The sequence below is a fragment of the Bos mutus genome, chromosome 4 (genome assembly GCF_027580195.1).
Source record: "Bos mutus isolate GX-2022 chromosome 4, NWIPB_WYAK_1.1, whole genome shotgun sequence".
In the NCBI taxonomy this organism is placed as follows: domain Eukaryota; kingdom Metazoa; phylum Chordata; class Mammalia; order Artiodactyla; family Bovidae; genus Bos; species Bos mutus.
In genome coordinates this window covers 41,004,053-41,024,527 of record NC_091620.1, presented here as the reverse complement: position 1 = coordinate 41,024,527, position 20,475 = coordinate 41,004,053, and the positions used below count along the sequence as shown (strand labels likewise).

Below are 20,475 nucleotides of genomic sequence, written 5' to 3'. Positions count from 1 at the left end.
ATAGACACAGAATTGGGCAAACGCGCACCTGGAACTATAACTCCCAGCATGCTTCTGGAGCGGCTCTGCCTTTCCTCCAATCAGAAATCTAGAAAGGAACGCGCGGGGCGGGGAAAAGAAACGAAACTGGCCTCAGTGCGCATGTGCGCGGATGTGCGTTGGGTCTTCGGGTAAAGATGGCGGAGCGTGGTTACAGCTTTTCGCTGACTACATTCAGGTATGGAAGGGACTCCCGAGGTCTTCCACGTAACCGAGGTAGCAGGAGCTCTGCCGACCAGGTTTTTACCTTCCTGGTCTCTGACTTGGCTCTTCCTGAGGGCCTAGTAGGAAATGGGGGTGTAAATGCGAGTTTGCCAAGTCATTTGCGGGGCCTTCCCGCGGCCTGGGGAGCATTGGTGCCTGGGGACCGTGGGAACGCGAGTCGGGGTATCCTGGGAGATCTAGGCGCTGTGGGAAGTTGAGGCCCTCACCCAGGGATTTTCTTTCGCTTTGGAACTAGAGAAAAAGGCAATTTTGAATGAGCTGCTTCCAGGTTTCCTGTCCAGAACTCAAAAGATTTCCTTCCTGACTCAAGTAGGCCTGATTCAGGAGCTTCTGGAGGTCGGAATCTTGGTCAGCTCTGTGGGGTTCCTTTTTCTTGGAAAGACCCAACTTTACAGTTCAGTTCTAGTCTTAGCTTCCATTTGGCGCTGATGTCTTTGGAAACCTTTTCCCGCTTTCCATTTCTTCGGTGCCCCTACTGGAAGCTTAAGAACTGAAAGTGAAAGTGGTAATGTTTCTAGCCCGTTGTCTTTGTGTGCTCCAAAATAGGCTGTATTTGCTTTGGGGCTGTTATTTTTGAAAGGGGATATGTTTATTTAAAGAAAGATTGTAGGCTTTTAAACTTTAGAATATTTATGTAAGCATATTTTTCAAAATAAATCAGAGATGCACTATCATCGTTCCCTGTGTAAGAAAACCGTCACCAAAGGCTTTACTGACGGGAGAAGGATTCAATTTTGCCATTTTCCTACAGATCAGTAATGGCCTATTTAATTAAAAATATTATCTGACAGCTAAAGACAGGCGGCATCTAACTTGTTGAGTACTTTCTGTGTGGGTGGAGCTTACTCCATCTCTGTAGGCTACCCTGTGTGATACATGTTTTCTAAACATCTTACAGATGAGCTGACCACAACTCAAATTCAATAACTCCTCCCTGGTCATAGGTTAATATTTAAACTGGGTTCTTTCTGACGACAAAATTAATACACTTTGCATTACTGTGTAATGTTTTCTTAAAATACTAGAATATTTATCTTTTAAAAAAAAGATCTCATATACAATGACAGGAAACAAAGTTTGACAGGTCGCTACTGTTCGTATTCGGAGACAAAACCTGGACCTTTAAGAAAGTGTTATCCTAATCCTAGCTGAAACATGAAGCAACCATATGTTATCAGGGACTGAATCTTTCTATAGTAAATTTCCTTGTTTAAACACATTTTTTTTTTTTTTTTAATATGATGGTGCAATTCTGTTTTGGATTTTAAAAATTGTTTCTAGCCTGTTGTAATCAGAATTATTAATGGTAGACGTGATAAGAGACTATACTATAGGATGAAAAGGTGTTCCTGAGGATAACATTTAGTTGGGGATATTGACAACCAGTAGGCTTCCCTCATAGCTCAGCTGGTAAAGAATCCTTCTGCAACGCAGGAGACCCCCCGGTTCAATTCCTGGGTCAGGAGGATTCGCTGGAGAAGGGATAGGTTACCCATTCCAGTATTCTTGGGCTTCCCTTGTGGCTCAGCTGGTAAAGAATCTGCCTGCAATGCGGGAGACTGGGTTGGGTTGGGAAGATCCCCTGGAGAAAGGAAAAGCTACCTACTCCAGTATTCTGGCCTGGAGAATTCCATGGACTATATAGTCTATGGGGTTGTGAAGAGTCAGACAGGACTGAGCGACTTTAACTTTCACTTCATTGACAATCAGTGGGTAAACAAACGGGTGCCTACTCATACACTCTGAAGAATATTTTTCCTTTACTCAGGAATTTTTATTAAGAGAGGGTGAAAGAAGGAATGTAACTTTAGATTGGGTGGTCAGGAAAGACCAATGCTTGGGGGTTGTTCCGGGGGACTGGAAGATGAAAGGGAGCCAACTATTTGAAAATTTAGAGGTAGGGAGAGTTGCAGACAGGGAAAAGCATGTTTGAAAGTGCTGAAGTTGAGAGAGACTGAATTGATAGAAGTCCAATGTGTTAGAGTATAGTGAGCAGGGAGTTATCCTGGGTCTGGACCAATCTTGCAGGGCCCTGTAGGCCAGAGTAAGGAGCTTTTATTGTTAAGTGAATAAAAAAATTAAAGGATTTAAGTGGAAGATGTTATGATACAAAAGTAACTCCGGATCAGGGAATGGAAGTAAGAGTGGAAAATAAGAAGACTAGTTGGAGGGCTATTTCAGTTATCCCTGATAGAGATCCTGGGGCTTTGGAATTGCACTGCTCAAATCAGCTAATTTTGTCATTTAACAGTCTTTAGACTGCTGCCCCTAGGTTTATTCCTTAAATAGGTGTGGATGTATGTCTGTCTGTCAGTCAGATGAACCTGGTCATAGGTTATGTCTTGGTGTATTGATTGAACAGAGCTTACACTTTGTGAATGTTACAAAATAATTCAAGTGTGATGACTCTGAGCCAGAGAGGAAGCATGGGACACTTAGGTGTGAGGGTGTGGGATTCAGCCTAGTCTGGGTGGTCAGGGCAGCTTTCCTTGAGAAAATGACACTTCTACTAAGGATTGGAGAATGACTTGGAAGGAGTTCACCAGACAGTGGTGAAGTGCATTGCAAACGGATTGTCTTGTCAGAGGGGATTTTTGAATTCTAAGGGTAGTCATGTTCTCTGGAGAGCGATGGCATGGTTGTGTTGAGACTTGAGTGACAGTATCTATAATTTTATGAAGATGAAACAAATGACCTTCTGAAACTGAAGATTATCTTTTCAGTAGTAGACTGGATATGTGGACCTAGCTTGTGTCTCACTTTGGACAAATTATTTTCATTCAAAGACTTTATCAATCAAATAGAAGGATTGGTGATGTTTATGGTAATTTGTTCTAACACTCAGCAACTAGACTGAAATAATATATGACCTAAAAAGCCACTTTGGACCTAGCATTTGACTGTCAAACTCAATGGAACCAGATATGTTAAGTATAACCAGCTCACAGCATCTTGAAATAGTTTTTTTGTTGTTGTATTTTGTTGTGACTGACATCTAGATCTTACGTGTTAGGTCATGTCTACATTATAAAATGTTAAACTCCACCCACATGGAATATATGCTGTTATTTGGTATTTAACAGACATACATGTTCTTAATAACAGTACTATTTGGTGTTTACTTAGTGCTAATTTTGTGCCAGGAACAAAAGGCATCATTTAATCTTCACAACAACCTTTGAACTAGGTAACACTATTATCCCCATTTTACAGATGAGAAAACTATTGGTGAGTGGTGAAAGGAAAGAATAATGATGCTGCTTTAAATGGCAGACAAGAAAAATCAACCAAAGGAGAGAGATTAGTGTTTCATTATGAATATGTTCAAATCACCTAATAAATTTGGTTTCTATATAACTTCTGATAAATTTTCAAAGCCCTTCTATTCCTTGGTGCTTGATTAGTGGATTTGGCCTATTTGCCTGCCCTTTTGTCAGACATGCTCCTATAATAAATATTTGAGAATGTGAAATTTAGCAATACCTTTGTTTGTTTTTAAGCCCGTCTGGTAAACTTGTCCAGATAGAATATGCTTTGGCTGCTGTAGCTGGAGGAGCTCCTTCAGTGGGAATTAAAGGTAATTAAATGCTTCGTTCACTTCAGATTCCTATTAGTTGTAATGCTCTTTGGGGATTAATAGGCCATTAATGTAAAATAAATAGTTGTGGCAGCATAATTTTTAACAGTTCTTTTGTTAATCTACAGTATTTTGATGTTTAAAGAATAAGCCAAAGAAGATGATTAAATTTTTTAACTTAGAAAAGGTTAATTGTAAAATTTAAGGATACCTTACAAAAATGTATCATTGGTTTTTATGTTTCAAATTACAAGAACAGTAGGCCAAGTAGGCAGAATTCCATAATTTTAAAACTTATGTACTCTAAGGTGTCCTAGAATACTTTAGGAAAAGTTGCATAATATCTTTAACTCAGGGATTTCTTGTGCAATACAGATGACCATTGAGGGAAAGCTGATTTACCATTCCTTTGGTGATTCTAATGTAGAAACTCAGAAGAAAAGGTTTTATAAATAAGAAAATAAAGGAGTTTGGCTGAAATGCTTCTGTAATTAGAAAACTGTTAAAACAGAGTGTTTAAATGATTAAACATTCAAGTCGCTTTTCTTTTTTTTAAGCTGCAAATGGCGTGGTCTTGGCAACTGAGAAGAAACAGAAATCCATTCTGTATGATGAGCGAAGTGTCCACAAAGTGGAACCAATCACCAAGCACATAGGTTTGGTGTATAGTGGCATGGGCCCAGATTACAGGTATCTTGTATAACCATCACATGAATGCCTTGTAATCGATACTTTGGGAAGAAAAACCAAGGGATGTTTTCCTTTAATCGCCTACCTTCTTGTTTTTTGCTTAGTTGAACAACAGCAGCTGAAGTTAAGTTAGTTGCCAGTATGAGGCAGACTAGGGGTTACTTGAAGGTGAAGAATTCACTTGTTAAAAGAACAGATGGATACAGTACTTACCCCGTCACCTCTGTTCTCTTCTACCATCCAAGGCCTCAGCAATACATGTTATAATAAACTGTATTTTTAAAAAGTTTACCAAACAGCAAAAGAAAGCATACTATCCAGAGTTAACTTCACTGTATTTGTTTCTGTTTTTAGCAAAAGGACAAAATTCTCAAAAAGGCCACTGGAAGTTGTAGACTATGACAGCCAGTTAGGATCCAGACGTTTATGTAGTCTCTTCTTTAATATTCACAGGAAGAGAGTAATCTGGTTCCATTAGGGTACCAGCAACTTTAAAGAGATTGACAGTTTTCTATGTTTGTCATTTAACAATTGAAAGGATTATTATTACTTGGTTATTGATTATGTGGAACAAGATAGGTAGAGCCAAAATTTCACTTTCATGAGTCGGCAACAGCACTAGGTTCACCGACATATGCTTCAGCTTCACTGCAGTGGAACCTGTTGCCGCTGCAGGGGGGAGGCTGCAGTGCACTACCACTCACAGGATCAACAGACATGGCAGGAGTCTTGCTCAGAGGGATAATGTGTGGAGCTCAGATCAGTAGCACATGAGCAGGTAGAGGTAAATCCTGCTTGTCTTGCCAATATATTTAATTGTTATACTTTTGACAAATTTTACATTTTTTACATTATAAACAGTTTCATGGTACTTTTTGAGGTTCAGTCCGTGGACACGATTGAGGCAAAGTGAGATGCCTTAACACGTGTGTATGTGTGTTCATGCGTGTGCATTAGTGTATTGCCTGGAGTGAGATATAAAATGCTAAGGTACCTTCTCTTGGGGTAACAGGGGCATACTCTTGAAGATGCTGTGACAGGAGATAAAGCTCTCCTGTGCACTAAAGCTGTGTCTGTTAAACTGATTGATACCCTTAGTCCATAGTTTTCCTTTTGTCTTATTCTTGTCCATTTCCTGTAGTTTAGCTCTTCAGCGACACTCTGATATTTTCTTGTAAGTTAACTGTAATTGGATGTAAGAACAAGACTGGTTTATAGTTGAGAGCTACTATTAAAGAGATGCATGTCAAACTTGTGCTATAGTTGTATGCCTGTAGAATGTGACTGAGTCTTGAGGATGTAAAGCATCTGAATTTGAATTAAGTCTTATTTCTTTTCTGTTGTTCAGGGTACTTGTGCACAGAGCTCGAAAACTAGCTCAACAGTACTATCTCGTTTACCAAGAACCCATTCCCACAGCTCAGCTGGTCCAGAGAGTAGCTTCCGTGATGCAGGAATACACCCAGTCAGGGTAAGTTGATTTTATTATTTGAAATGTGTCATAAATTAGGGAAAAAAAAAATCATCTTTGTAAAAGTAGACATATTTCAGAAAAAAAAAAAGAGGACTTAGTATTCCTGTATTTCCTTAATCAGTGAAGAAAACCACTATGAATGAATAGTTCTGATCTTAACTACCTGAAATATTTTCTTAAAGAGAAAGCGGGAATGTTTTATTGCTGTTCATGTAACAGCAGAAAGCAGCTTCTAGATAAAGTCCTTTTGACAGTGATTAAAACATTTCTTTATGGGCAGGCAGTCATTGCTGCTTCCAGATTTATCTTCTAGCTGGAAATGATTGTAAGCACTTGATGAAAGCAGTAACTGACACATCTGTATTCATTTTAATTCCAGTGTTCTTGAGTTGGGTATGAAAATGATGAGGTAATTGCTGATATGTAAAACCAGTGGAAAAGCTGCATTTGGTGAAATCTGTTATTTTATTAGGACATGAAGTGTTACCCACACTTATTAACCTCAATATTTGTATCAGTCTATTTACCAAAATGATTTGACTGTTGTTCCTCAGTACCATAAATAAAATTCATTTTGAATTGATTTGTTTAGAAAGATGTTAAATGCTTTTTAAGGAACTTAGAAGTCTAATTCGGTTACCTGATAACTTGCTTTGCTTGAGAGTATTAATAACTTCTTACATTAAGTTGACTTAACACCATGAAGGTGCCAAGTAATTTTCATTTCTCTTTGTTCAGTGGTGTTCGCCCATTTGGAGTTTCTTTACTTATTTGTGGTTGGAATGAGGGACGGCCATATTTATTTCAGTCAGATCCATCTGTAAGTACCATAGATGTACTTGAGGGGTTTGTTAAAGTGCTCTTTGAATATCTAATAAAAATAGAAGCCATAAAAACCTTACAAATTAGAGTATTTTCTCTTCCATTTGGGCTTTAGAAGTAATACATGTTCACTTGTACATTTAAAATGTTGATAACTTCATCTTCTGATAAGGAACCTCCTTTGGTTCTGCCCTCTGTTCTTCTGGCATGCTGATTAACTTCACATACTTAGAATGATTTGTTGAAGTAGTTATCAAATCTCTGTAAATCTGTGGAATTCTTTTAAAAATTATGATTAAAACTAATTTTAATTTTAAATTCAGTTAAAACCTTTCTGGGAGTGGGCGGTGCCCTTTGCCATTAGTTTAATCTTGGGGTTGACTTGAAGTGACTCTTCTGCACAAATATTGATGTTACTGTCATGACTTTGATGTTTTGCAAAATGAGTGAGTCGTCTGCTATAAAGCAGAAGATTGGTGTCTGGGTTGGCAGGTGTCTGGAGAAGGCACCACTCCTCCACGTGTGTCTCACGTCTGTCACTCATGTTTGCTGTGAGGAGACCCGGAAGAAAAGATTCACTACCAGAAACTGATCTTTCATAGTTTATAGATCATTAGGTAATGGCAGGTTTACTCAGCTCACATCTTGTACTCTAGCTTTGTAATCTGAAAAAGCAAAAATATTTAGGTTGTTAATTAAATCAGAAAAATTAAGTATTTGAGGAACTTTGACAGTGTCTGTTACCCCATATCTGAGCTTCTGAAGCTAAATGCCAAGTCTTCTTAATCTTCCTTTCCTGAGAGTAGAAGAGCCACCATAATGGGAATCCAGCTTTCATCTTTTGCCCTTTCCCCCTACGTATAGCTAAAAGTCACTTGTTTTCTTTTAAAATATGGTCCGTTGCTTTCAATTTCTGTATATGTGTGCATATGTACTTTTTCAGTAGATGAGTCATATATGTAGCTGTTTTCGTGTAACTTTGGATTACAAAATATCACACCTTTGAAAATTTTTAGTGCAAAGCTGTGTCTTTTTAGTTTGTTCACTAATGATGATGGAGAGCTGGTCACCGTTTTTCAGTCAGATAGGATTTTTAGAGCCTTTCAATTGTAGTAAGTTAAAATATTACTTTTGATTATTTGCTCTAAATTAACCTCATTTCTTTTTTTTTACATAAATTTTATACAGTAAATTATACCTATTTGATGGGGTTTTGATGTATTAAATACCTGAGAAAATCATCAACACAATCAAGATGCTGTACCTCCAAAAGTTTCTTCTTGCCTCTTTATCACATTCATTTATTTTGTGACGTAGCTTATTGCATTCCAGTAAATATTCTGAAAACCTTAGAAGTTAGAGACAAATTATGGAACTGAGAAATAAATGTCAGAGTCATAAATAATTATATTAATGATTTAAAATGTGTGTTTTTTTTTTTTCCCTCTTCCTCTCCTGATTAGGGAGCTTACTTTGCCTGGAAAGCCACAGCAATGGGAAAGAACTATGTGAATGGGAAAACTTTCCTTGAGAAAAGGTAGATTTGTAAAACTAGATTCATTACCACACTTACTCTATGGTCTTCAGCTCTCTGTAAATAATATCATTAATCTATACACAAATTTGTTGCATGACTCTAGCCTAGCTACTGATAGAACAAACTTACTTGTCTGTACTTGGGCTCCCCAGCCTTCAACATATTAAGTGGTAATATTCATTTCTTAAGGACTTCTCTTTCTACATTCTCATGTTTTCCTAAATGTTTTTTATTTTTTTTAACTTCATTTTTTTCTACCATCTCAAAAAAAAAAGACCATTGGATTTGGAGTAAAAAATTTGGGAAGAAAACTTTTAAATGGTTTTACGGTTCTCTGATCCCGGTCAGCAGAGCTCAAGCAGTCATGGCCAACCACATCGTGCTCTACACCGGCGCCAAGATGCCCATCTTGGGGCTGGGCACCTGGAAGTCCCCTCCAGGCAAAGTGACGGAGGCTAAAGAAAAAAAAAAAAAAAAGAAAACTTTTAAATGGTTTAAATGATAACAGTTGGTATGTGTGCTCAGTCACTCAGTCGTGACTGATTCTTTGAGGCCATGTGGACTATAGTCTGGCAGGCTCCTCTATCATTTTCATTTTGACAGTTACCCAAAAAAAATTTATATATATATATACACACACATATATATATAGTGAACCCAAATACCTGGTGTCGATGATAGATTAAAGATGTGACATATGGGGTTTCCCTGGTGGTCCGGTGGTTAAGAATCCTGCCAATGCAGGGGACACAGGTTTGATCCCTGGTCTGGGAGGATCCCACATGCTGCAAAGCGACTAAGCCCATGGGCTACAACTCCTGAAGTCTGTGTGCCTTAGAGCCTGTGCCCCTCAATAGGAGAGTAGTGCCTGCTCACCTCAACTAGAGAAAGCCCGCGCACGGCTACGAAGACCCAGTGCAGCCAGATATAAATTAAAAAAAGATGTGATGTATGTACTTGATAAAAAGTGGAATGATACATAAAAATCTGCCCCTGCCCAGCACAGCAGACTGCCCGCACTTAATTCCAGCTGTATTCTAGACTCAGCATTATTGTAGCCCACCAAAAAGTGTCCTATGTTTTGGATGGGAGGAGTCTGCAATTGATTTTAACCACCAAATGAACCTTTTCAGTACATTCTCAGATAATATTAATGCTAAGATTACTTAAAAATCTTAGACCTGGGATTACTTGGTAAGCTTAAATAATCTTAGGATCTTAAAGTACTTTCTTTTTCCTCTTAAGTATTATTGGTGAGTCTTCGAAACATTATGAAACTTTACTAAAGGTTTGATTTCTCGGCTTTATTTTTGTAAATTGTTATAATATTGCCACCACATACTGATCATATTAAAATAGTTATACTTAAGGAAATTTCTTAAGTAAACTCGTGTTAGGGTTACACTCTTCATGATGTCAGGAATGCACCCCCAATAATTGTCAATTTCTTATTTTGGGGACAGCTCAGTGAGGAGACTAGGAGAATTAATCTGTAACTTAATATTTTTAAGAGTGTCTTATTAGGTGTTTAAAAAATCTTATGTTGTTGCTATCATTGTGTTTTCTTAGTCATGAATCATCTTAATAGTGCCATAAGTCATTGTTTTTCTTAAAAAAAATTCTTTAGATATAATGAAGATCTGGAACTTGAAGATGCCATTCATACAGCCATATTAACCCTAAAGGTTAGTTCAATATCTAATGATTGGATTTGTAGTGATTTTATAATTAACTGTTTGGAAAATTGACCTTTTCCTCTCCTTCATCAGGAAAGCTTTGAAGGGCAGATGACAGAAGATAATATAGAAGTTGGAATCTGCAACGAAGCCGGATTTAGGAGGCTTACCCCAACTGAAGTTAAGGATTATTTGGCTGCCATTGCATAATAATGCAAATAATGAAGTGACTGAAAATCCAGAATTTCAGATAACTTCTCTACTTAAACATGTTTAAAGTATGTTTTGTTTTGCAGACTTTTTGCATACTTATTTCTACATGGTTTGATGGACTGATGTTTTTAAAATGAGACTTATAAATCATAATAAACTCTTAAATTAACTTCCAGCTTTTTAGGAGTTAGTAAATTTTAACATAGTTATTTCCTGCTTTCCATCACAGTTGATTTCTGGAAATGACATTGAAAAGCAGAATGGTGAAATTGGTCTTTAGTCTTCACACAGTTTGGGTTAAGTCAAACCTTGTCATCTTCTTTACTGTCAGATGTTGTCTGCTTCAGGAAAGCAAGATCCTGATTTCAGTAAACACTGCTTTTGGAGCTGAGAGAATCTGTAGACTTTCATGGATTCTGAGGCAGGGTAGGAAGCATAGCTGTATTTCAGGCTCCATTAGGTGTGGATCAGTGAAACCTAGGATGTTCTATGAGATTGCCCTGGAGCTGCCGAGAGTGCTAAGCCGAACAGTCTCCTATAGGAGATGTACCATGTAGATACATAAAAAACGGTGTGCTAGTTCCTGTTGATTTTTCCATCACAAATACGTAAATGTATTTCAGAAGAGCCCCCTAGAGTCTACTAGATCTTTCTAACTCAAGGATGAACGTGAGTGCTGGAAATAAAATACTAATACTTAAATGTCAAAATTACGGCTTAAGTCTCTCCCTCATTCATGTAACCTCTGTAGTCAGAACCTTCACTGCACATTAAGACTTCCAACAGCAAGCTAATCATGGAATATCAGAACCCTGTTTACATTATATGTGAAGGCATAGCACTTAAAGCTTTCTTTGTTTTTTAAGGCATCGTAGGATGAGAGAAATCCTGTCATTAGTCTTGCTCACAGAACATAGTTTATGAATGTCATTGTTCTTACCAACAAAGAGATGGGGATTTCTGTGACTTAAATGTGGCTCAAAAGATCTCAAAAGATTTGGTTAAGTTTAGCCTTCTTAGGAAAGAGACTTATCTTGGAGTATTTTTGTCAGGATTCCCAGTTCTCCCCACTGTCACCGTTAACCCCTAGCGTAGCAGGAGTGTTATGATGAGAGATGGGAGATGCCAGCTTGACCTGTTTCTAGACGTTTGTCTTAAGCCTCATTTAACATTACAGCCTCCCCTTGTTGGCTCTTAGTACATTATGAATCCAGCATGCTAAAAAGAGAACTTAGTGGTCGAAAGGAATAGTTTTGGAGTTAGGTCTCACCTCTCCTCCTTGACTGGCTGAGTGACTGCACATGGTAATTATCTCAGAGGGTTTTCTCAGGACTAACCTCTATTCTGCAAGTGAAAGGCCTGGCAAGGTTAATGGTTAAGTTTCAGCTAGTTTCAGCTCCGTTGAATTTGCTTAGGCTCGCTAATGTCCAACATTAAGAAATCAGAGGAATGCCAAAATTCTTCAAAGAAGGGAAGAGGCATTTTTATTTAGGACAAAAAGCACATGGAGGTTGTTATGGAGTGCTAACAGAATAAATCGTATGGAATAAAGGGAGGAAAAATGAGCTGAAGCACATCTGTGTCCAGAGTCTCATCTCCGCCTCTTGCCCCATTAAGTCCAAAGCCCAGTTCAACTGAAGCTTCTCCATGAACACTTCTCCCTTGGTTCTCAGTTTGTTCTCTTCACTGACCTCAAGTTGTTCCTTTTGTCCTAGTTCTTGGGAAACTCAAAAGTTTTTGGTCTAGAAACCGATTGCATGCATCCCTACACTTTTCCAAACTCTTCAGTCTTCTAGCCTGTGGATTCTAGCTTTTAAAATCTTATTTTAAGTGTCATAATGCTCCTCATGTACATTTTCCATTTTTGGTTCTTTTTTTTTTTGTATCTTCTCTTAGAACATTTGCTTCCACTTGTTTTCTAGTTCCTCACTGAACGGTGAATTCAAGTTTTTGCAAAACAATTATTAGCAGTGAAATGTAGACATATTTAAAACTCACATGTGTGGGGGTCAGAGGGAGTTCAAAAGGAAAGGGGGATCAGGAAGAAAAGTAATACGGATCTTTATCAACTGCTAATTTACTGGGCACTGATGGGCTGATAAGTATGATCAGAGGATTCTTCATCTATTGCTCAATTATGTTCATGGCTGAAAATGCCTGCTCTCAGTCCTTATTACAAATGTAGGCAAGCTCTGAGTCCCTGTTGTAAAGAAGCACAAGCCTGAGAACATGTAAGAAGAGTTAGTAAGTCCTTTGGTTTAGAATCCTAATTTCTTGAAACCAGTCCAGTGGTCCTGTGTTAATGTCATATTACTTCATACAGGTCCTTCAATTGATACTCTTCCCATGACTCTGCTCCAAAGGACCTTATGGAACCAGCAATATTTGGCTACCAAATGATAGCTTCCTAAGCATGAGCTTAAAGTTGGACAGCTAACCCTGATCAAAGGCATTGTCCCTGACCATTCATCACTTTTCACTTTTTAAGTACTCTATCAGGTACTCCTGTATTTCAAAACAGTAGGCTTTTATGGTCGTTTCTGGACTCCAAAAGGTTAACTGCCGGGGTCCAGCCCCGGTGGATCCAGGGAATTCGAAGGGGAGATGGCTTCGGTGATCAGGATACGATAGAATTAAAGATATAAAGAGTGGTTAAATAAGGATAACTCAGTGAGAAAATTCAGTGGAGAAAAGAGGCTGAATAACGTGGTTTACTTGGAAAGCTAATAAAATTCCAAAATAAGGAATTTACGTCACCTACGTAGGCCACAGGCGTCCTCCCGTTCTCCCGAAGGAGAGGAGACACTAAGGCCTCCCTGGTCAGATCTTAGAAGCCCAGGCAAAATTAGTAGGCTTGACGAGCTTCCACGCCCCAGATAGGACTTCAGCCAGAAGGTGAGAGAAAGAATGACATGGGGAGACCAAATTTCGGTGAACAAGGCCCGCACTTTATTTTCCAAAGTAGTTTTTATACCTTAAGTTGTGCATAGAGGATAATGGGGGAAGGGGTAGAGTCAGCAAGGACAGCAGTCCTTGATCCTAATTGAAGCCAAGCTTTCTTCCTGCAAACTTATCATATGCAAAAGTTTAGGTGATTTACATCATCTGGTCAAGAGGCCTGTTAACATTTTAAGATCCTTTCTTCAGAAAACTTATTTTTCTCTAAAGGTGATTATTCTAAAGTCAGGTGCCACCCTCCAAAAGCATTAAAGTTGCATTCCTATAGGGCAAAAGTGTGGTGGGCTATAACAAGAAAAGAATTAACTCAAGGGTCCAAGGTTACAAACATTAAAGGTACTACTTACATTCCTATACACCAATTATATTAATCAATACACTGCCAGGGACACAGTAGGTAAGGGATATGGAAACTTAGCAGCAAACATTGGCCCAACAAGTGAAAAACCCTTCACCAATACAATTTCTAATCAATCTTTTAACTGCTCAAAGGAATCTGTATTTAGACAGTTTAGAACATCTCATGCCTCTCACGGTTGGGAGGCTGTGAACAATCACATGTGGCCGGAATAACCTTCAGAGGAGTTTGTAGGTTGAAACACTCTTGTCACGCCCAGGAACTTTATCAACTGGAGCTGTAAGTTAACTCTTTTTCAGAGAGAGGTGGTGGGGGACAGCCCCTTGTAAAGTCAGAGGTGTAGGTGAGAGCACAAAGCAGTAAAGTAGGCAGACTCTGGTTTTGGGGGTAGATGCTCGAGAATTTCCAGGGGGACTCCTGAGGCTCGATCCTGCCTTTGCGTATGCCGAGCCTCCTTCCTCATGACCTTTGCCACGGGCGGAGTTCCTCACGCTGGCTCCCTGCAGTTAACTACCATATACACATTTTCTTCTGCAATATGAGAATTTTGAACTCGTACCTCCCTCAATTCCCCTCTGCTTTAATTAGATCACAATGTTGAGCTTAAAAGGTTTTTTTTATTGGTATGTAAGTATACTGTGAGGGCTTCCCAGATGGCTCTAGTGGTAAAGAACCTGCCTGCCAACCCAGGAGACACAGGAGACATGGATTCGATCCCTGGGTTGGGGAGCTCCCCTGGAGGAGGGCATGGCAATCCACTTAAGTAGTCTTGCCTGGAGAATCCCAGGGACAGGAGCCTTGCATGCTATAGTCCATAGGGTCGAAAAGAGTTGGAAACGACTGAAGTGACATAGCACACAAGTATACTGTGATTGCTTTTCCTCACTTTTTTGCTTTGTTTTTTTTCTGTGGCTCACTAATTCTTACCAGTTCCCCCCCCAGTAGGATTGTAAAACCCTCTTCAGTCTGTTTTCCTCTTGGTCAGATATCAGGTAATCTTAACAATTCTCACCCTACCCTTCACACCATTCCAAGAAAGAACCCTCTCTTCCTGCTCTAATCTAAGCTAGTTGTATATAGAAACTATTCTGTTTCTTGATTCAGTTCTCTTGCTCAGTTGTGTCCAACTCTGCAACCTCATGGACTGCAGCACGCCAGGCTTCCCTGTCCATCACCAACTCCCAAAGCTTGCTCAAACTCGTCCATGGAGTTGGTGACGCCATCCAACCATCTCATCCTCTTCCCCTTTCCTTGACTGGCTGGGTTTAAGAATTCTAGATTAAAAAGAATTGTCTCCACATTGAATCTCTTATTGGATACTAGATCGTTTTGTTTTTGCTGTATTTTTCACTTGTTTTTTTAAATTCTACTTTTTAGTAGACTTTTCTACTTTTAGTAGACACTTCCTACTTTTCTATTGATGTTTTTAAGATTTGGGATAGCACTTTTAAATTTGAAGAACTCTTTCCTATACTCCATTATCTCCCCTTTAGAAAAAAATTCTCTTGATTCATCTGAGTGAAAGTGTTGGTCACTTCAGTCGTGTCCCACTCTTTGCACCCCCTGGACTGTAGCCTGCCAGGCTCTTCTGTCCATGGAATTCTCCAGACAAGAACCATTCCCTTCTCCAGGGGATCTTCCCACCCCAGGGATCAAACCCAGGTCTCCGGAATTGCAGGCAGATTCTTTACCATCCGAGCCACCTGAGAATGTTAGTTTAAAGATACTTAAAAACAAAACATTTGTCCTGCTTTCTGTTTCCTTTAGATTCCAAACAGAAAAATGTTTGTAAGTGCTGTTCGTGAGTCCCAAACCTGCTTACTGTGTGCTCAGTCATGTCCGACTCACTGCAACCATAGCCCACCAATCTGTCCATGGGATTCTACAGGTGAGAATACTGGAGTGGGTTGCCATCCCTCCAGGACATCTTCCCAACCCAGGAATCAAACCCAGGTTTCCTGCTTTGCAGGTAGATTCTTTACTGTCTGAGCCACCAACTGGGGGATGCCAAATATCACCTATAAATCATTTCTCTGTGGTCTTTCATGTGCTCTGTTACAGAGAAAAATAGGGTTTGGGGGAGAGGGTGATGAGGGGAGTAGGACAGGAGTGCCTTTGTTTTGAGAGGGGCAGAAAAGGGGCCAACAGCATTTTACTATTCAGGATAGTAACTTGCAGTCTTCGTAATGTGTCTGGAACCTTTCTAATCCCCTATCTTCAACGTCATAAATGCTAGACTTCTGCCTGGGGAAGGATGGGTAACAGTCCCAGTTTCACAGGACTGGAGAGAGGACTTCTGTGTCTGTTGGATATACAACATAAGCAATGCCCATTTCCAGTCCTGCCTCAACTACTCCCCTAGTATCCAGAACCTTCTGGGAGTTCTGCTTTGTGAATCACTTGATGCAGTTTTGTCTATGCTAACTACTCCATCTGCAGAGAGGCTTGGCTTCCTGGTTCAAATAAAGTGTATCTTTTAGGCTAAAAGGATTGAATAAATTAATATGTGAAATGCACTCAGAACAATGCCTGCCATATGTTAAGCATTGAGTAAGTTTCACTGCTCTTGGTCTTCGAAAAATGTATTGACATGTCTCCTGTGCAGTCTTTTCTTTTTTTTTTTTAGCTTTGTGAGTTTGTTCCTTATTTTTGGGGGGTCCAAAATCTCTGCAGATGGTGATTGCAGCTATAAAATTATAAGACACTTACTCCTTGGAAGGAAAGTTATGACCAACCTAGACAGCATATTCAAAAGCAGAGACATGGCCAACAAAGGTCCGTCTAGTCAAGGCTATGGTTTTTCCTGTGGTCATGTATGGATGTGAGAGTTGGACTGTGAAGAAAGCTGAGCGCCAAAGAATTGATGCTTTTCAACTGTGATGTTGGAGACGACTCTTGAGAGTCCCTTGGACTGCAGGGAGATCCAACCAGTCCATTCTAAAGATCAGACCTGGGTGTTGTTTTGGAAGGAATGATGCTAAAGCTGAAACTCCAATACTTTGGCCACCTCATGCGAAGAGTTGACTCATTGGAAAAGACTGATGCTGGGAGGGATTGGGGGCAGGAGGAGAAGGGGACGACAGGGGATGAGATAGATGGCTGGATGGCATCACCGACTCGATGGACATGAGTCTTGAGTGAACTCCGGGAGTTGGTGATGGACAGGGAGGCCTGGTGTACTGCAATTCGTGGGGTCGCAAAGAGTCGGACACGACTGAGCGACTGAACTGAACTGAAAGGAGCAGGCAGGCACAGGATAAAATTTAACTTCAAGTTCTCTAATTTTTAGAATGAGGCTTAAGGACTTCCCTGGTGGCTCAGACGGTAAACCGTCTTGCCTACAATGCGGGAGAACCGAGTTCGAGCCCTGGGTTGGGAAGATCCTATGAAAAGGGAAATGGCACCCCACTCCAGTACTCTTGCCTGGAAAATCCCATGGACGGAGAGCCTGGTAGGCTACAGTCCATGGGGTCGCAAAGAGTCGGACACAACTGAGCGACTTCACTTTCTACTTTATGGGTGACTCTGGACACTGTAGCAGGGTTAAGGTCAATTTCTCAGCCCTTCGGAAGCCACTGACCATTTGTCGTCTTTAGAAAGGCAGAGGATCTGTGTATGACACTATGCAGAGTCCATGATGATGCAGTGGTGAGTGCTTTGGCTTGGAGTCAGAACTCTCAGCTCCAGTATTTACCAGCTGTGTAACCTCTGACAAGCCTCTCCAGCCAGTTTTCTGTTAAAATGAGCCAAGCATTTTCTACAACAACCGTCGTCTGGCACTCTAGGGGTTTGAGCTTGACGGCAAAGAGATGTGCTTGGCCCGAGGAGGGGAGCTGGGTGCCACCGGGAGATTTTCTCCACCAAAACGCATCGACTCCCGCCCCAGGCAAAGTCTTAACTGTTAGATCAAATGCTAGGGTGCGGGTTCAGCCGACCAGGCACGCTGGGGATCGAGCGGTCGGTGGCCAGTGAGAAAGGCGCGGTCCTGAAAGTTCCACCCCTGCCCCTCCCCTGGAGCCAGGAAGCCGCGCGTCCCTGGGTTCGCTCGGCGGTGGCAGTTAGGAAAAGTCGGTGCCATCAGCAAACATGGCCACCATGCTAGCGTCAGCCCCGCTCTCGAGGCCGCGCTGCCGCCTGGGAATCGCGGACTTGGCGTCACCCGGCGCGGGGCCACGTGACGCGTTAGGCGCCCGAGGCGGTAGGGCTTGCGCAGGCGGAGCAGCAGCGGCGGCCTGAGTTGGGTGGGGGCTGCCCGGTGAGGTTTCCCGGCGGGTCTCGGCCTCGCGCGCACGTGGCCCCCTGCTCGCGCTCGCAGTTCTGGGCTCTGCCGGTGAGGAACCGGGGAAGGGGAGAGGGAACGGGGCGCCCCTTCTGAGGCTCGGAGGGGACTTAACTGGCCCCGCCCCGCGAGGAGGGTGGTGGGCGCCGGGCCGCCGACCGCCCTCCGCCCGCGCCGCAGACCCGGCTCTGGTCGCGGGGGCTTTTGGAGCCCCAGCCCACCCAGCGGGGCCCGCCGTGCAGGTGGACCCGAAAGGGTCGAATGCGCCCTCTTGGAAGGCCCCACTGACCTCAGGCCCGCCCGCTCGGGCCGCCACGGCTGCTCCGTAGAGTTTATCTTCAGGCTTTTCTTTTGGAGTGGGAGCTGGAGGCAAGTCGGTGGGCTCCTTCGGTCTTTAGAAATAGGCTGGGTTGACGTCACGGGCAGGAACAGGCAGTCTTGATTGCTTGGCGCATGTACCATATGCCCCTGGGAATCACGAGGTAGGAGGTTGAAGGAGACCCAAGTATGAAAAGCTTTGAGTGCTCAATTTAGGAGAGAGTCTCTTGTTTTGGATAATTTATTTTTTTTGGACAATTTTTTAACCAGCCAGTCTATGCGGATACTTTAACCATTTTATCGTGACATTCCGAGCCTTCTAAGATTTCTTGACAGCCAAATAGTAAGGCTGCTTATAAGGAAATTTCTTATGTAGCAGGTTGCCAGCCCGCTGCATTTTATCCTAACCTGGGTTATATTGTGGATCCCATGACCTTCAAGCTGAAAAAATGAAAGTGTAAAGAGTCTTGCAAACCAGCGTAGGTAAGGAGTTCGGAAGTATAGCGGTCTTCCTTTCCTTAGCTCTCAGAAGAGGAAGTCACTCCAGACACCCAGAATCCCAGGTTCATAGTCTCGGGGCCTCCATAATCTTAGCTGTCCGATTGGAATCTTAACAATCCTGAGTGAAAAAATGCTTGCAGTTGATTTATTTGTTTTGTTTTCTTAGGAAAGGAATAATGCTGTCAGCATGTCTGCACACTCCATGCTCTGTGAACGCATCGCCATAGCCAAGGAACTGATCAAGAGAGCAGAATCACTTTCCAGATCAAGAAAAGGGGGCATCGAAGGTGGTGCCAAGCTGTGCAGCAAGTTGAAGGCGGAATTGAAATTCTTACAGAAAGTAGAAGCTGGAAAAGTAGCTATTAAGGAGTCCCACTTGCAGAGCACTAACCTGACACACCTCAGAGCCATCGTGGAATCAGCAGAAAACCTGGAGGAAGTGGTCAGTGTTCTCCATGTCTTCGGTTACACAGACAGCTTTGGAGAAAAGCAGACCCTTGTGGTGGATGTTGTTGCAAATGGTGGTCATACTTGGGTGAAAGCCATTGGCCGCAAGGCTGAAGCTCTGCATAATATTTGGCTGGGCAGGGGCCAGTATGGTGACAAAAGCATTATTGAGCAGGCTGAAGACTTCCTCCAGGCCAGTCACCAGCAGCCCGTGCAGTATAGCAACCCTCACATCATCTTTGCATTTTACAATAGTGTCTCCAGCCCCATGGCTGAGAAGCTGAAAGAAATGGGCATATCAGTGAGGGGGGACATAGTAGCGGTGAATTCTCTGTTAGATCACCCTGAAGAGCTCCAGCCCAGTGAGAGTGAATCAGATGATGAGGGCCCTGAACTTTTGCAGGTGACCCGGGTAGACCGAGAAAACATCCTAGCAAGTGTCGCGTTTCCTACAGAAATCAAGGTGGACGTGTGCAAAAGAGTCAACCTGGACATTACTACTTTAATTACCTACGTATCTGCCCTCAGCTATGGAGGCTGCCACTTTATCTTCAAAGAAAAAGTGCTCACGGAACAAGCAGAGCAGGAGAGGAAAGAGCAGGTTCTGCCACAGCTGGAGGCATTTATGAAGGACAAGGAGTTGTTTGCTTGCGAATCTGCTGTCAAGGATTTTCAGTCTATTCTAGATACCTTAGGAGGACCCGGGGAGAGAGAGCGAGCTGCGATGCTGATTAAGCGAATTAATGTGGTCCCAGACCAGCCTTCTGAGCGTGCCTTGAAACTAGTGGCTAGTTCCAAAATTAACAGCCGCTCATTAACAATTTTTGGGACAGGAGACAACCTGAAAGCCATTACAATGACTGCCAATAGTGGTTTTGTCAGGGCTGCCAACAACCAGGGCGTTAAGTTTAGTGTATTTATCCATCAGCCCAGAGCACTTACTGAGAGCAAAGAGGCCCTAGCTACCCCCTTACCAAAGGACTGCACGACTGACAGTGAACACTAATGATATCCTTTATTGTCATGGAAATAAGTTATTTATACCAAAGGCTGTGTCTCCCCATCTTAATTGGAAAAAAAAAATCTATGGTAAAATTAATACTTAGAACTCTTATTAATCAGTTGATGGTGTGTCTCATCTATAAAGTAAATAACCTAAAGTAGAAAAAGCATAAGAGACAACCTTATTTATCAAACTGGCTACATTATAATTAGAACAGAAATACATCTCTGTAAGGCTTGTAGCTGTATCACAATACTTTGATTTGTTTGATTCAGTAGAGCTCCATTTCCCCTAATGGTAATCACATCTCTTTGACTATGGCTACATTGCATCTTGCATTAAATATTGAGCAACCTCT

At 41.6% G+C, this 20,475-nt stretch overlaps 2 protein-coding genes across 7 annotated transcripts; both read left to right on the top strand.

Moving 5' to 3' along the window:
* Positions 1–136: 136 nt before the first annotated feature.
* Positions 137–10,428, top strand: PSMA2 (proteasome 20S subunit alpha 2). The gene is made up of 8 exons (XM_005899420.3): positions 137–217; positions 3,765–3,841; positions 4,399–4,531; positions 5,880–6,002; positions 6,744–6,825; positions 8,291–8,364; positions 9,992–10,049; positions 10,134–10,428. The coding sequence occupies exons 1-8, from the start codon at positions 177–179 to the stop codon at positions 10,248–10,250; spliced, it is 705 nt and encodes a 234-aa protein (XP_005899482.2). The 5' UTR covers positions 137–176; the 3' UTR covers positions 10,251–10,428.
* Positions 10,429–15,101: 4,673 nt separating this feature from the next.
* On the top strand, positions 15,102–20,228 carry C4H7orf25 (chromosome 4 C7orf25 homolog). Of its 6 annotated transcripts, none has more exons than XM_070369356.1 (2): positions 15,102–15,457; positions 18,834–20,228. In XM_070369356.1, the coding sequence occupies exon 2, from the start codon at positions 18,855–18,857 to the stop codon at positions 20,118–20,120; it is 1,266 nt and encodes a 421-aa protein (XP_070225457.1). In that variant the 5' UTR covers positions 15,102–15,457; positions 18,834–18,854; the 3' UTR covers positions 20,121–20,228. The 6 variants fall into 6 exon arrangements, with proteins under 6 accessions (XP_070225457.1, XP_070225459.1, XP_005899483.1 ...); XM_070369358.1 differs by lacking the exon at positions 15,102–15,457 and adding an exon at positions 17,642–17,767; XM_005899421.3 differs by lacking the exon at positions 15,102–15,457 and adding an exon at positions 17,772–17,899.
* Positions 20,229–20,475: the final 247 nt, after the last annotated feature.

Bases quoted from the DNA above. Each gene is read 5' to 3' on its own strand.
- PSMA2 (XM_005899420.3), top strand. From the start codon at position 177: ATGGCGGAGCGTGGTTACAGCTTTTCGCTGACTACATTCAG. The intron at 218-3,764 runs GTATGGAAGGGA...TTTGTTTTTAAG, and splicing joins TTTTCGCTGACTACATTCAG to CCCGTCTGGTAAACTTGTCC. The intron at 3,842-4,398 runs GTAATTAAATGC...CTTTTTTTTAAG, and splicing joins TCCTTCAGTGGGAATTAAAG to CTGCAAATGGCGTGGTCTTG.
- C4H7orf25 (XM_070369356.1), top strand. From the start codon at position 18,855: ATGTCTGCACACTCCATGCTCTGTGAACGCATCGCCATAGCCAAGGAA.